The sequence below is a fragment of the Aplidium turbinatum genome, chromosome 1 (assembly GCF_918807975.1).
Source record: "Aplidium turbinatum chromosome 1, kaAplTurb1.1, whole genome shotgun sequence".
Classification (NCBI taxonomy): Eukaryota; Metazoa; Chordata; class Ascidiacea; order Aplousobranchia; family Polyclinidae; genus Aplidium; species Aplidium turbinatum.
In genome coordinates, this window is record NC_137472.1 from 64,253,113 (window position 1) to 64,269,532 (window position 16,420).

The 16,420-nt window shown below is 35.8% G+C and overlaps 1 protein-coding gene across 1 annotated transcript; it reads left to right on the plus strand.

The window, feature by feature from the left end:
• Positions 1–13,234: 13,234 nt before the first annotated feature.
• LOC145774407 (trypsin-like) lies at positions 13,235–16,325 on the plus strand. The gene is made up of 6 exons (XM_082585661.1): positions 13,235–13,292; positions 14,007–14,166; positions 14,806–14,953; positions 15,272–15,389; positions 15,805–15,944; positions 16,130–16,325. Exons 1-6 carry the CDS (start codon positions 13,262–13,264, stop codon positions 16,265–16,267), a joined length of 735 nt encoding a protein of 244 aa, XP_082441787.1. The 5' UTR covers positions 13,235–13,261; the 3' UTR covers positions 16,268–16,325.
• Positions 16,326–16,420: the final 95 nt, after the last annotated feature.

A 16,420-nucleotide genomic window follows, 5' to 3' on the forward strand; every position in this document is an offset into this window, starting at 1 on the left:
CGTGCCCAATAGACATCTATCAATGTTATCATACTTCTTCCACTAGATTTGTTCTATTGGCATGTATTATCGTACTTGTGATTGATGTTACACTAACGACAATTTATCAATCACCAAGCCAAGATAGTCAACAAAACAACATGTTTACAAAAACTATAATATTTATAGTATATATTCTTAAAGTTCATATAAATAGATATAATACTATATTCCATTTAAATATTTATAATATATTTTATATATATGTGTTAATAACATAAATAGGTATAACTTTGTAGGATAACCTAGTTATAATATGTTTTTTTAAACATGTTGTTTTGTTGACTATCTTGGCTTGGTGATTGATAAATTGTCGTTAGTGTAACATCAATCACAAGTACGATAATACATGCCAATAGAACAAATCTAGTGGAAGAAGTATGATGACATTGATAGATGTCTATTGGGCACGATTTTGTACATGAGATTTATAATAAGACAACAAATTTAGATGGAGAAGAAACAAGGAAGAGTCAGATAGAATATTTTGTTGTTACTTTAAAACAGCAAGTTTTAGGTAATCATTATCTTTCCAGATGAATTGTAATATATCCTCATATGCTTGATAAAACTACCAGCATAAAAGTTTTAGTATTTACAAAGTAAACCATGCTTGTTTTTAACAAAACTAACAGGAGGGTTGAAAATGTGAAAAAAAAACACTTGTGACCCCAGTATTAACAAGACAACTAATACTTCTTACAAATGGAAGCATGGGATCGATCAGAGAACCAACAGCTCAATAATAAAAACTTCAGAACAGAATGGAGGTGAAACCTTAAGTACATGGTGTTGCCATTTAAAAGTTTAATGTGACACATCGAAAGTGTTTGAAGAGTTTGCAAATTATAAGTGCACTTTGAGTAGCCACATCTTATGCGTTCAAGCACCCCGATATGGTTGCTGGAATACTTTATCTTGATTTTTTTTACTCTAAAAACTTTACAAACTGAATTGTGTAACATATAAAAAATAGATAAGCCGATGTATTATTTTTTTAGAAATAAGAAAACAAACTATCAATCTAAGAGTAACTCACATTAATTCGCAATAAGTAGTAATAAGTTATTGTAAACTAAACATTATCATAATATTTTTTGGTTCAAACAAAACTATGTACAAGAAAACTATCAATTTGAGTTATTATTATCTTAATTAATTTATAAGTTAAATCAAATATCAAGTTTACATTATATATAATTATTCACATTTAATTTTGTAAAGTTAATAAATGTGAAATAAGGAAACATGATGAAAGTTTTGCTCAAAGAAAATACACACGAAAAATTATTTTAAATAAAAAGAATAGTTAAGTTTTGTTTTACAGTACAAACTAATAAAGTAGTTTTGACAAATTGTAAACTAAAAAAAAATATTCTAATAGCATACACACGAAAAATTATTTTAAATCACAACTTAAATTTTCGTTTACATACTGAACAATAATTTTAACAAATCACAAAGTTTTCATTGCAAAAACCAACAACTAAAATATTTAACAAACTGATAAGTTCCATAACTTACAAACTGAAAAAAAAAATAGTTTCAACAAATTTTAATCTGAAAGTTTAGCTCTGAAAACATGCACATGAAAAATTATTTCAAGTCACAAACTTAAATTTTCTTTTACGAACTAAAAATATTTTCAGCAAATTACAATTTTATTTTTACAAGCTTAAGAAACTACAACAAAATATCGCAAGTTTCTGTTGCATAATTTCTAACGTTAAAATCTGTGTTTGGAGATTTGTTTGTGTGTTTTTATCATCAGGTGTCATTACGTGTTGCAAAATTTGTGCTCGCATTCTGCTAGAATTTGTATTTTTTCATGCTTGTCTTAAGTTTAGGCAACAATTAGTGATGTAGTTTGCGTTAGGTTTTTTGATTTTTTTTCTTCTAATTGTCAGAATGTAGAAACAAAATTTACACATATCATCAAACTAAAAAAGGATTGGCATATTTTTATGTGAAACGTATCGTCTGTTCTGATGCTGTCACTACTTTGCCATTATCAATATAATTTGTGTATGTGTCTATGTGCTTTACGACTTATTTTTGCTGTGTTTTTTATTGGAAATCTTGTTGTTTAATAAAACTTATGTGCTGACTGACAAAAGAAATAAGACAGCACAGTTTCAATCATATTTTATTGACAAATGGTTCAAAACAATCACAGAATCGAATCTAATTTAATACGTTTTTGAGGTCGAAAAGCGCTGGGTGTTTGATCCTTTAGGACTTTTAAATATTTGAGGATTTCTTGTAATTGGTGTTGATCTTCTGGAGTTGGCAAGGGACACGCTTCATGATAAACCTTCACATTCACTTTCCCATCGATAATATACGAGAGATAGGCAGCTGGCGCGTAAACTTTCCCATTGGTAAAATTCAAATCAATTTGTTGAGGTAGGAGCTCCTCTTTCACACGCTGGATATGCTGACTATGAGAACAATAATTTAAATCTTCTTCTTTGCTCCAGTATAAAATTGGTAAGATATTTTTCGTGGAGGGAAAAGCAAAAAACGGTTGTTTCACAATTAGCTTTTTCGCGACTTTGCAAAGTTGTTCAGGATGAAACGCTTTTCTTCCGACGCAAACAGATAATGAAGCTCGTCTTAAGTGAGGATTAAATTCAATTTCATGCTTCACATTGAAAGTACTGGCGATGTCAACAACTTTTTCTGAAGCACGTTTAAGTTTTGATTCGTTAGCTAAGCCTTGTTCAGCCTCATACAATGGTTTATATTCATACGGTTGTGGCGCATAGATTGGTGAGATTTGTTTCTCCATGTTTTCCAAACTATCACATAAAAAAAAACATTCATTCCACCCTTTTTATACTTTATATATGTTATGAGCATTTTTTAATTATTTCATAATAAGGTGCCTTTTTATCAATATCCTATCGTGAGAATTATGAAGCGAACCCGGTTACACAATTATGTCGCTTCACTTAATTCGGACTTTGTACTTTGCAATTTACCTTTCTCACATAAAATCAAATGTGCTTCATCACTTAGGATTAATACATTTACAAGTCCATTCATATTCATAAATATATAAAATCATAAGCGTGCTTTAAGTTGCTGGAAATACCTCATCTTGATTTTCTATGCTAAAACATTACAAACTGAATTGTGTAACATATAAAAATTAAACAAATAAATAAATAAGCAGATGTCACAATAAATCACAAAGCTTTCCTTGTAAAAACCAACAACTAAAAATATTTTTTTTTAACAAACTATAAACTTTTAAGTTGTATGATTGACAAACCAAAACAAAAATTAACTGACCAGCTGCAAACTTTTAAGTTCCATAACTTACAAACTGAAAATAAAAAAAGTAGTTTCAACAAATTGTAATCTGAAAGTTTATCTCTGAAAACATACACATGAAAAATTATTTTAAGCCACAAACTTAAATTTTCTTTTACAAACTTAAAAAATATTTTCAACAAATTGCAATTTTATTTTTACAAGCTTAAGAAAATACAATAAAATATCACAAGTTTCTTTTGCATAATTTGTAACGTTAAAATTTGTGTTCGAAGATTTGTTTGTGTGTTTTTATCATCAGGTGTCATTACGTGTTGCAAAATTTGTGCTCGCATTCTGTTAGAGCTTTGTATTTTTTCATGCTTGTCTTAAGTTAAGGTAACAATTTGTGATGTTGATTTTTTTTTTCTAGTTGTCAGATTGCAGAAGTATATGTTGCAACAATTTGTTCTATAGCTGTTCATTTGGGTGTTCTTAATGCATAAAAGGAATGTTGATTGTTTAGCTGGAATTAGCATCATCTAAAATAAAAATTTATTCGTACAAAAAAACAATAACAATGTTAGAGTAACGTTGTTTTGAAAAAGCTATTATTCTTATAAGCTTTAAGTGACATCATACCAACAACTTTAATTTCCAGGTTAGTTAGATTTTTCAAACGTTACTATATGAAGGTTTAGCTGAAACCACTGTTTTAGCGAAACGTAGACCTAAAGAAATAAAGGTTTAACGAAACCAACATAAAGCGAAACGAAGATTAACCGAAATGGAGATGCAAAAATGCATTATTTATTAAACTTTTGGACCAGTCATAGGTTATAATACATATAACTAACTAATAAGCGACTAAGCACCCCTTCGACTAATTACTTTACATTAAACTAAAAGCAAACCACTGAATAAAAGAATTAAAGTATAACGAAATTAACTAACCCATACAAGCCAAAAAATAGTGAAACCTCATTGATTTACCAAAATAACACATTCAGCATGAACAAAACCCAGCATTTGGAAAGCTCTGGAATCGAACCAATAGACCTATCCATCAGAAACAACAGTGAAAACTCTATTCCTGCAAGCAAACAGCTTTACGAAAAAACATGGCTACAACCAAACCGATAAAAAGTTAACAAAACTTTTATGAAATCATCTTAATTAAATCCTACATATTAACCGATCTATAATTTTTAGGTCCATACGCATACAGACAGTTTGCTAACTTCAACGCGATCGGCCCGCACTACGTGTTGTACGGGAAGAAGAACAAATATGCGTTGATATATCATCAACATCAACCGGTCATGCCACTGCTGGCAGATGGCCTCCACATATGTTTCCACACCATTCTGTCTTTTGCTGTTCTCATCCAGGTGATACCAATCTTTTCTTCTATGGCCTCTCGCCATCTTCTTTTTGGTCTCGCTCTAGTTCTTCTTGCATATCTTCGTGTCCATTCTGTGGTTGCCACTTTAGGTTTGTTGTTGTTTCTATAACATCTTTAATACAAGTTTTGTTTCTGATGACTTCATTTCTAATCTTGTCTTTTCTATTTATGTTTAATATTATTCTTTCCATGTTCCTTTGCGCCGCGGCCAGATTTCTTGTTTGTTGTTTTGTGAATGACTATGTTTCTGCTCCGTCTGTTAATGTTGGCAATATAACTGTGTTCATGATTTTGATATATTTTGCGTTGGTATTTCAAATCGTGATGTTCTATATGCCTAGAACCAAAAGATCTACAATTTAAATCAACAACACTACATTAGTTATTTTGTGAGATTGCTATTTTTATGTTGGTTGAGCAAGAAACATTATACAAATAACGTTAATAAACCTTTATGATCTTCAAGTATATGCTTTAGGTGTGTTTAGGCATTGTATTGTAATAACAATTATGGCAGTACTTCGAAGCGAAGATAAAAAATAGTTAAAATCACATCATTTACAAGCTCTTTATGTAATGTATGTAGTGTAATTGTAATGAAAGAAATTAAAGCAAGGTAATTATGAAAGCCTACGAAATTAAAACGATTTCGCAATTAATACATTCAATGCGCAGCATCATGAAACAAAAGCGATGACACAAAGCAATCCTGTAACGTTAAATAACTGCAAACATACTGTAGGTTGTTTCCCTGGTAAAGCGTTTAAAAAAATGATGTAATGAAGGTTTGCAAAAAAAAAGGTTACAATCAGGTTTAGCAATGTAATTCTGTGTATGGTTATGTAAGTGAATCTTATGTAGCCTATGCATTATTTTAGGCTCGTGATAAGACATTTTTGTTTTATAATTTAGAAAATTAGTGCGGAGTTAACCGTCACCATTTAGCGTCACTACATTTGATATGGCGTCACCACTTAGCGTTACCACTTTTTGATGCTTGGATGACGTTTGTCTGTTGATTGCATCTTATGTTTTTGCTAGGAAAGATTCATTTTTCAATTCATTATTTCATAATGCCTTTTTATCAATATCCTATCGTGAGAATTATGAAGCTGGTTCACAATTATATCGCTGCTTGTTGCACATAATTCGGACTTAGCACTTTCGGACTTTGCACTTTTGCGATTCACCTTTCTCACATAAAATGAAATGTGCGTCACGACTTTGGGTTATTACATTTACAAGACCATTCATATTCATAACTATATAAATGTGGTATAAAATCAAATGTGCTTGTGGCAGGTTATTACCGAGGGTTATTACATTTACTTGTTGAAACTAACATTTACTTACTACTGAGCCATCCCCCATTTGTGCATGTTCGAGCGGAATAGTCCGACGCCAGTACGCAGGCGGTTGAGCCGCACCCAGGCCTTCCTTGGCAAATGCATTCCGGTTGGGTGTTGCTAAATTGCTAAACGAATTGCTAAAAGAATTGCTAAACACAGCCAATTGTTGTATTCCAATAAATAACAAAAAATGCGCTTTTTCATTGTGCTTGTTTGTTTGTGTCGTCGTAACTTGGTTATTCAGGAAAATTTGCATTACGCACCTTCATCGGAAATTGCAAGACAAACCTTGCTGTTGCAAAAAATTGTTCACGAACAATTCACCTATCACCTGTTTACGAACAATTCACCTATACGAAGAATTGATGTATACGAACAATTGCTTTACGAAGAATTGCTTTACGAAGAATTGATTTTACGAACAATTGTTTACGAAAAATTGCTTTACGAACAACTGTTTACGAACAATTCACCTATAACCATGGCCTTCCATGCTGGCCCAGTGCAGCCATAACTGGTAGCCAATAATGCAATGCTTAATTGCTGAAATTTTGCCTGTCACGTGACGATATCCTCTTACGTGATTGGAGTAGATGAATATGTTAGGTTTCAGAAAATTATTCTTGCACAGATAAGAATATGTTAGGTTTTGCACACCAATTATCTCGAAAACCATACTACATTGGGGCACTAGTTTTTGTCAGGAGATGCATGAAGTCTTCAAACGTAGAAAAATGCAAAAAAGTCATTTTTAGCAAAATGGCGGATATTAGGTTTACCAAAATCACGACAGAACTGTTTTCACTTATTGATGCCTATCTTGGTTTGTTGCAAGAAAATTTGATAATCATTTCAATACTAAACAACAAGCAACAATTGAAGCCTATTCTTCGATATTACAATCTTTCGTTTATGATAGACTTACTACAGAACTAAGGTTTAATTCAGTGGTTCCCAACCTTTTTTGTTACGTTCCTCCCTTTGCCCATTTTGAAACTATTCATTCCTCCCTATATTGCTAAAACAAAAAAGGGAGTCCTAAATTTTACAAACCCTAAAATTTTAACTACTATGGTTTCTGTTTCTCTACAATTCTCCCAAATCGTAAGTTAGTAGAAACCATTATGCTAGGGTTCTTAGACTTCTTCCTCATTCCGATCGGAAGTAAAAGCTGGCTCGGGGACCGCACAGCCGGCGATCTATAAAAATTACTGGCTAACCCAGTTTTTGGTTTGGCTTATCAAGACCATCACTCCAGTCGAAGTCGCAATTGGCCGACTTAAATATACCAAATTACAAGTGAAATCGCCCATCGTGTCGATCATCCTCAGTCTGCGCAATCGGATCCCAGGGTGTGTGAAGGTTTTACAATGGCGTGTAGGCAGCCCACATAACCCACTTCGGTGAGTATCAGTCTCAAGGATTTTTTTCCCTCACACGTAACAAGAAAACAAAGAATCTACTAAAAAAATATCAAAGAAAATCAACTTCAATGTTTAGAACACGTGCTGCGAAAAGGGAAATTAGAACATTTCTCTCTCACAGGCAAAATTGAAGGGAAGCGTGCCCAAGGCAGACAAAGGTTAACTTACTTAAACCAACAAACCGACAAAACCAACACCAACATACGCTTAATACACACATCAAACAACAGAGAATCTTGGAAACTTTTCATGCAAGAGGCAGTCAATGCTTGGGTACAACAATAAAAGAAGAAGTCACGTAACATCACTAAAAAAACAAAAAGAATATAAAAAATTACAGTTAGGCTATTTGACATATCAATTTATTTCACAGTACAACTCAATGCGAAATTTGCTCTTGTTTGTGCTCTGAAAGTAGTAGACAGCACGGTTCTTGACAGTGCACAACGCAGGTTATCTTCAACATTAATTTGTTTCTTTATTTGCTCTTAATCTGCAACAGAGCAGAAAATCCTGAATCACATAATAAGTCGACACAAAAGGAATTACAAAAAGCTGTTTCTGTTGTTATCATAACAGCGAACTAATTTTGTAGTTACAAAATAAGAAACAATATTCTATCGCAGCTACAACACTTCACGCTTATTCGATGCATGTGCACGCTTGTCTTAATCTTTGCTAAATATTTTGCACCGATCTGAAGAAGATATTTCGTGCGGTGACATTTTCAATGTAAAATATTTTGAAGTTTAATGAAATTCCTCCCCTGAATTCATGAAATTCCTCCCTAGGGAGGAATTTTTCCCCGGTTGGGAACCACTGGTTTAATTGATTTTCAATCAGTTTTTCCATGATAGAATTATGCCAAGAGATACCATGAGCTGACTGTTGGTGTCCCCATTGGGTGCATCATTTTCCTCATTTTGAATTTTAAACTTGTGCATTTGAGAAATGGTGACCGATCCAGGTTTGATTCAAACAAACAAAGAATATGTGCGTCACTGGGGCCCTTTATCACCACCTCCTCGACCCCTTAAATTTGGTTTAATAAAATTGCTATAACTTAAAAAATAAACAAGATAACTGCTCAGTGTTTGGTACTAAATTTATTATAAATATAAAGAAAACAAAATTTTAAAATTTTTTAACATTTTTCATAGATCAAAAGTGTAAAAAAAAACTATAGAAGCAAGGTCCAATAACAAAATTGAAAATTTCCCATCCCAAACTAATAAGCGGAGATATTGCAAACTGCATTAACAACTAATTGCGTGGAGTTATTTTATAAGGTGGGCAATTGGACATGTCACATTCGCTTCTTTTCATCACCTGAAGAGTATTCTTCAAATTGTTCTGTTCTGTGTGTAGCTTAATGATGATGACGATGATGGTCTGTGGCCAACTTTATTCCTCGCTGAAAACAGTCATTAACAACACTGATAATTTTAATTTTTCTTGTTGTAAAAAGATTTTGTATATGTTTATTGTGGATTTAGAGAGGGGTTTTTCAGTGTTTAAGAAAATTATATAGTGACAATGAAGAAAGAGCCTATCCCAGAGGTGCTGGTCAGAGCGGTGATGATGACGATGTATGAAGGTGTAAGAATACAACTGGTAGGAGATTCAGACCATTTAGATGAGATTTTTGTAAAATCCAAGCCAAGGTGTACTAAAAGTAAGTACTGTGACTTCTCATATTTGCTATCGTTGTTGATGTTGTGATTGGAAGTGTAAGAGATGACATACTGAGTGGAATTTTATATGCAGATGATCTTGTTTGACAAGTATAGAATGAAAGGACAAAACAAACTGCAGGCAATGGTAGGAAGCATTCGAGATCAAGGTACTGTATGGAAGTAAATTTTAAAAAACTATTAAAAACGATAGTAAGGAGCAGAAGAAAGTTGTTAAGAACATATAAACGACACGTGGATGATGCGACACATGGTAATATAGTGATGCGACACGTGGTAATATAGTGATGCGACACATGGTAATATAGTGATGCGACACATGGTAATATAGTGATGCGACACGTGGTAATATAGTGATGCGACACATGGTAATATAGTGATGCGACACATGGCAATATAGTGATGCGACACGTGGTAATATAGTGATGCGACACGTGGTAATATAGTGATGCGACACGTGGTAATATAGTGATGCGACACGTGGTAATATAGTGATGCGACACATGGTAATATAGTGATGCGACACATGGTAATATAGTGATGCGACACGTGGTAATATAGTGATGCGACACATGGTAATATAGTGATGCGACACGTGGTAATATAGTGATGCGACACGTGGTAATATAGTGATGCGACACAAATGCCAGCGTCTAACACCATTGGACAATCTCCCCATTATCACTGGCATCCAACCTGCTGAGCTTCGTCTCGAAGAAGCCACTATGTCCCTCGGTCTACGGGAATTGGATCCTAACTATCTTTTCTACCACAAGATCTCTGCTCTCCCAAAGGAGCACCCCTGTCGAATAAAATGAAGACACCCATTCGTGCCAGACGCTCAACTTCTGACCAACGAAGCTGAGCAACAAGACATCTCTGCGGCTATTTGGGGGGACCATAAACGGAATTCTGAATGGACTTCAAGTACCACCAGACTCCATTCGTTCACCTCAGGCGCCTACACACGCCCCATCGGCCTAACAGTACAAAGACAGGCATGGTTGCGCCTTAACCGTCTTCGTACGGTCTTCGGGATTTTCCGCTCAACCATGCACCACTGGTGAATGGCCTCTTCCTGTGAATGTGGTGCCCAGGAACTGACCGCAGACCACATCATCAATGACTGTACCATCTTCAAGCCACCTAACTGAATGGAAGGTCTGCGCGTTATGGATGATGAAACCATAGACTGGCTGCTCTCTAGCAGCCTTCCAGTGTAGTTCAAATTCATCTTGAGCCTGGGGTGGTAAAATGATAGACCCTACACCCCAGAGGCTCACACGATAACGACGACGACCACCTACACTGAATGAACTCAATAAGGCTACCAAATACATGAAGAAAAACAAAGCTCCGGGACCAGACAACATTCCGCTAGAATTTCTTCTTTACGGAGGACCCCAGGTAAAGGACCGCCTAATGCAGCAGATTCTTATGATATGAGAAACAAAAACACTCCCGAGTGACTTTAGAGATGTGAATATAGTTACAGTGTTTAAGAACGGAGATAAAGATTGTAATCTTCTTTTTCATCGTATGTCACACGGTGGTAGCCCAGAGCATCACGCAAGCTCTTGCTCTATCGTTGAACTCGGCCAATTCCTGTGCAGAGCACCTTTCTTTCAAGTCAGGTCATTCGAATAGATGTTGCATTGTTTGCTAGTGTCCACATTTAAAACTTGTTCTCCCCAAGGAATGCCCCCAGTGTCTCATCAAAGTTTTACACCTGCCAATGCCAGTTCTTAAGCGGTTGAGGCATCGCAATCCTTCCACAGTTCACGATTTCCGGGAGGAAGGCTTTCAACAGGTGAGAGCTCCATATTGGCCAATATTGGTCCGGTTGCCAGTCCCTCTTGCCATAGTTGAACCCGCACATTGGCGGCGACATCATCATCGTCTTGACCTGTAATAACTACCTTGGTCTCACTCCTCAGCATCACCAGCAAAATCTTTGCCCGCATTCTTCTTGATCGTCTTATCATGCTAGCTGAGGATGTACTCCCAGAGTCTCCATGTGGCTTTAGACCCTCTCGTGGCACTGTAGATATGATCTTTTGTGCTTAACAACTCCAAGAAAAGTGTCAAGAACAACAATCTCTTTCATTTATCTTTTGGGACCTGAGGAAGACATTTGATAAAGTTCCTCGACCTGCTATGTGGTCTGTTCTTGCTCCATTTGGATGCCCTGACGACTTTATTACCCTGATCCGTGCTCTCCATGATGGTATGCGTGGCAGAGTCTGATACCAAAACACCCTTTCGGATCCATTCGCTGTTACTGGTGGTCTCAAACAAGGATGCGTTCCTGCACCTACATATTTTTCGCTGTATGTAGCTGCAATGCTAAACGAGGTCTCACAAACCTCCACTGGTATCAACATGCGCTGTCGCATGGACCGAGGGCTCTTCAATCTTGCTCGCTCCCGTGCAAAGTCGTAAACCTCTGCTCATACAATTCATGAACTACAGTTTGCCAATGACAATGCCACACCTGCTCGGACTGCTGATGATCTCCAAACAATAGGCACCACCTACAACTCTTATTAGCATTTTGGAATGGAAGTTAAGATTGATAAAACTAGGATACTCAACCAAACGCCACCAAATCTAAAAAGAATCTCCACCTTCATACATAGTGACTTTTGCCCGGCGACGATAGCATTTTTGTGTTAACGATATTTTTTGTTGTTGAAAGATTGGCTTTTTTGGGGCTCGGTATCGAATTGACACTTCTACTTCACTGTTGTTCAGATTTTAGGACAGATGATGGAAAGCCAGGTGAGTGCAGCTTTGTTTAGTGCTGCTATGCCATGCATTCCATTTGATGCCTTGTAAATGAGACATTCAAGAATGGCATGGTTAGTAGTTTGTTCCTTCGCGTCGCACTCGCAGGGCGATAAGGGAACCAAACCCCACTTGTACAAGTTGGAATGGAAGCGTCTGACTCCAGTTCGGATTCTATTAAGTTTGACCAAAGTCGGCCGACGCAGGCACATACCAGGGGATAGCGCCACTGGCTAAGGTATAAAACCATAGAGTTTGGTATCGGTGGCACACCATGCTGTGTGCCAAGTGTCTTCCATGTTATGTGCTGCACTGATGGCATGATTGTGGGCGACAAAGGCTGGTCTCCAGTGCTGGTAGATCAAGAGGCAAAGTGTACTCTTCGTGACTCAGAAGATTGGATGGCTGCAACACCTCTGTAGAGTTTGGGTTTGCTTTTAAACAAATATTACACAACAATTATTTCTTTCTTACAACATTTTATCTGTTTATCATTTTCCTGTAGTTCAAGCAAGGGTTAAAAATAAGTGCAATTGTTTTACAACAAAAGTTTGCCCTATGATGATAACTAATTTACCATATTACTTTGTTGTTGTTGCTTTTGCTTTACGATTTATTTTTTAAACGTTTCATTTTCTTACTGCTTTGTAGTGTCACAATAAGCCTTACTTAACTTACAACAGAGGCAGCATGCCAACAAACTAGACGCATTCATGAACAATTCGATCGAAAAGGTAAGTTTTAAAATGTTTTTTAACAGTGACTACAAAATGTAGTCAATCGTTCTTTTCCGTACAGTATGCAAATTTTACAGGTTGATAAAGGTTAAAGGGAATGAAGTGTAAGGTGACGGTTTTAGGGGACGTCGGCCTTAGTTTTTAAAGTAAGCTCAAGCAAGATACAATACACGGTAATTCAGTTGTTTGTACTGATTCCAGCCATTTTCAGTGAAATTTACTTGAACTTTGAATTTCAGTGAATTTTCAGTGAATTTTATAGTCTGATAAAGCTTCGTGCAAAAACCAATCTAAAATCTTTTATTTAAATATACAGCATTCAAATATTGTTCCATCATTGCAATCATCAAAACGAAGGTTAACTTCTATGAGGTAACAATTATTCGAACACGACAACACGTGTTGTCATTCCCATGGACCATCTGGAGTTACGTCTGTGTCATTTATGGAACAAAAATAGCCTGGGAACGCAACCAGGTGTTAATGTAGAGTTGTGGTATATATACCGTCGTCTAACCAAGTCTAACCATTCGTTTCAACCAAACAGTTAATCGAAAACCTGAACATAATGAAGTTGTTCATTGTTGCTCTACTTGTGGGTAAGTGGAATGATATAATAATAATTTTTGACGTTTTTATTTCATGAGAATTCTTTGTGTTGGAGGAAAGTGATTTTCAAACATTAAAGTCGATCAACCTAATTACCTTGTGAAAAAAAATTAAATGCAGTAATATTGACGACCTTTTAACATACATGTAGTTCAAACAGAAATAGAAAATGTAGGGTGGAAATTCAATGTTCATGACAAAGTCCAAATTGAAATTCTTTTGTTGCAGATTGCGATTTCGGGTATTGAACCCTCTTCAGTACAACTTATTAGCTCATAGTATCAGTAAAATTTACAGCAGTTCACTTTAGAAACATGACTAAAAATGTTATGTGGTTGCTAAGGATTAAATTAGTCTGCGAAATTAATTTCCACCCTACATTTTCTATTTCTGTTTGAACTACATGTACTTTAAAAGGCAGTCAATATTACTGCATTCAATTTTTTTCACTAAATTAGATGCTTTTGTATCTGCTTTACGCGGATCCTCTATTGACTTTACGTTAATCAGGGTTTAAAGGGTCGAAATTCTCTTTTTTTCATTTAACCTCATTACCACCACGTTCAACATGTGAGATGCTGCAATGTTGTTTGATAACCAGGTTGTTGAGAAGAAAGTACCGTGTGTGTTATCATATGCACTAACCGGATGTCGCTTTCATCATTAAAACTTTTGCTTGAAACAAAAACGTTTTCGTATTTCAGCTTTTGCCTGCGCTGATGATGACAAAATCATTGGAGGTGCTCCATTGAGCCCAAACCAAGTCCCATACCTTATCAACCTGAAGAGGTTTGGAAGTCTCATGTGCGGGGGTTCCCTTATTTCTTCAAACATTGCTCTCTCTGCCGCTCACTGCAACGCAAAGTAAGTAACCAAAAACGAAACATAGCCTGCTTGTATGATTGTTGAAGGCCAGTTGTAAAAATTGTGAATATTTTATATTGATTAATAAAAGTTTTTGTTTATCGTTTTATCACAGAATTCGATCACTTCGTAATAGCCTACTTCGGGGAGACTACACTGACAGTTATTTAAGATATTCCTAATAATCTCTAAAACTTATATATTTGCATGGTAATTAACAATTGTAATCGTGTTTTATTATGCCTTGATTTTGATAACATACAGTACAGTGTGATTATAGATGCTAAACAACAAAACAAAAGCAATCAGCGAAAAGTCATCAAGTCAACTCTTCCCATTAATTTCAGACATAGGCTATACGTCTGTGGTTGAAGAAAGTGACCTCTTTACCAAAATTGTCTTATTAATTTGGCACCTATTAAGTGCCTTACTTAGACACAGCTGCGTGCTCTTGAGCTTTGTTAAACCAATATCTTATCGAGCGAAGCGCAAGCGTTCTCACTACTCGGCCACGCATCCATCAATGCTAAAAATGGTTTTAAATCAATGACTGCCGCTTCTGCGAACAATTGTTAAAGAACAAAACGATGGTTCAGTAATAGAATCTTAAAAACTTAACACATTGAACTTTTCAAACAGCGCTGCTTCTTTGACTGTCACTGCCGGAGATCACAGCCTCTCAGCCAACGACGGCACTGAACAAGCTTCACCTGTATCACAAACCGTTCCTCATCCTAGCTACAACACAAACACTCTTGAGAATGACATCATGATTCTTAAGCTCTCGGTGAGTCTCGCAATTTCTAAAGTATCAAAACCTTTATTTTCAAGTCACAGTACTCCAGCTTAGCGCAGATCAACAAAGTTCCATTAGAATTTTATTTGCCACATTGCACGTTTTTCTGTCATCAACAATGGACATGCGTAGACTTACAGCAGTAGTTTGCCAAATACAGATGGTTCGAGCTTTTAATTCATTTTCTTAGAAATTTGTTTGTCTGTTTTGCTGACAAAACAAAACATTTCCATACCCAGAAAACTTTAATTATTTTGTAATAATTAAATTATTTGTCATCGGTTCGATGTTTTAACTTTTCTATTACAGACCGCAATCAGCACCAACGCGAACGTCCAATTTGCGGTGCTTCCTTCAGCATTTGTCGACCCTGCTGTGGGATCAGACTGCAACGTTTACGGATGGGGAAACACCCAGATTGTGGGATGTAAGTTTTATCATAGATTATATAGATTAAGAACGTGGTTTTGAAAAAAGTTTATGTTTGTTTATATTTCAACACACTTAGTTGAGCGTAGTTCTTCAAAGACATATTAAAAAAACATCTTACATAAGTACAATACTTTACATGTGCGCTGAAGTGTAAAATGTCGTTTTTAATTTGAAGATTTAGCATTTGATGTTCATTACATTAAGCATTGAATTGTGTCATTATTTCATTCAAGCAATGTTATTAGTGAAAAGTTAACTTTGGTCGCAATGAAACAGCGTTTCTGCAATTTCAAAATTGACTCCAACCATCCTTGATATAATCTTAACCTACACCACGATATTGCATTTTCACAATGTCATAAGTCGGAATGAGCTGTAGAGTGTGAAGTAAAGTTTGTTGTTATTTGCAGCAAACTACCCTGACACACCTTATGGAGTCACCGTCCCTGTTGTCAGCAATGCTGATTGTAACACCGCTTATGGTGGAGACATTTATGACGGCATGCTCTGTCTTGGACTTCTTGGAGTTGGAGGGAAAGACGCTTGCCAGGTGATGATCCATTTATCACTAACTTTCGTTTAAGTTGTAAGCAACGTTTTGAGTAAAGTGTTTATGTAAATCAAGAAAATATTCTTTAAATCCTCAAATCATTGAGCTGTGAACCCAGAAGGGGAATGTAAACGTGCAGGTAATGTTAGATTAACAGCAAAGTAACGATGCTTCCAATCTTGCAGGGCGATTCCGGTGGCCCAGTTAATTGCGGTGGAAAACTTCACGGGGTTGTTTCATGGGGAATCGGATGTGCTTACCCCGACTACCCAGGAGTGTACACCAGAGTATCCCACTACATCAGCTGGATCGAATCATTTTAATGAAAGCATTCGAGTTGATGTATGCGCGTCATACTCCAAATAAACTTCAATGAAAACATACTGTGTGTTATGATAAAACTAACAAACTCAACTTTGAGTAGGCTTCCTACATTCAGTCAGTTGACTTTTGTTAGAATAGAAAGAACCAGAACA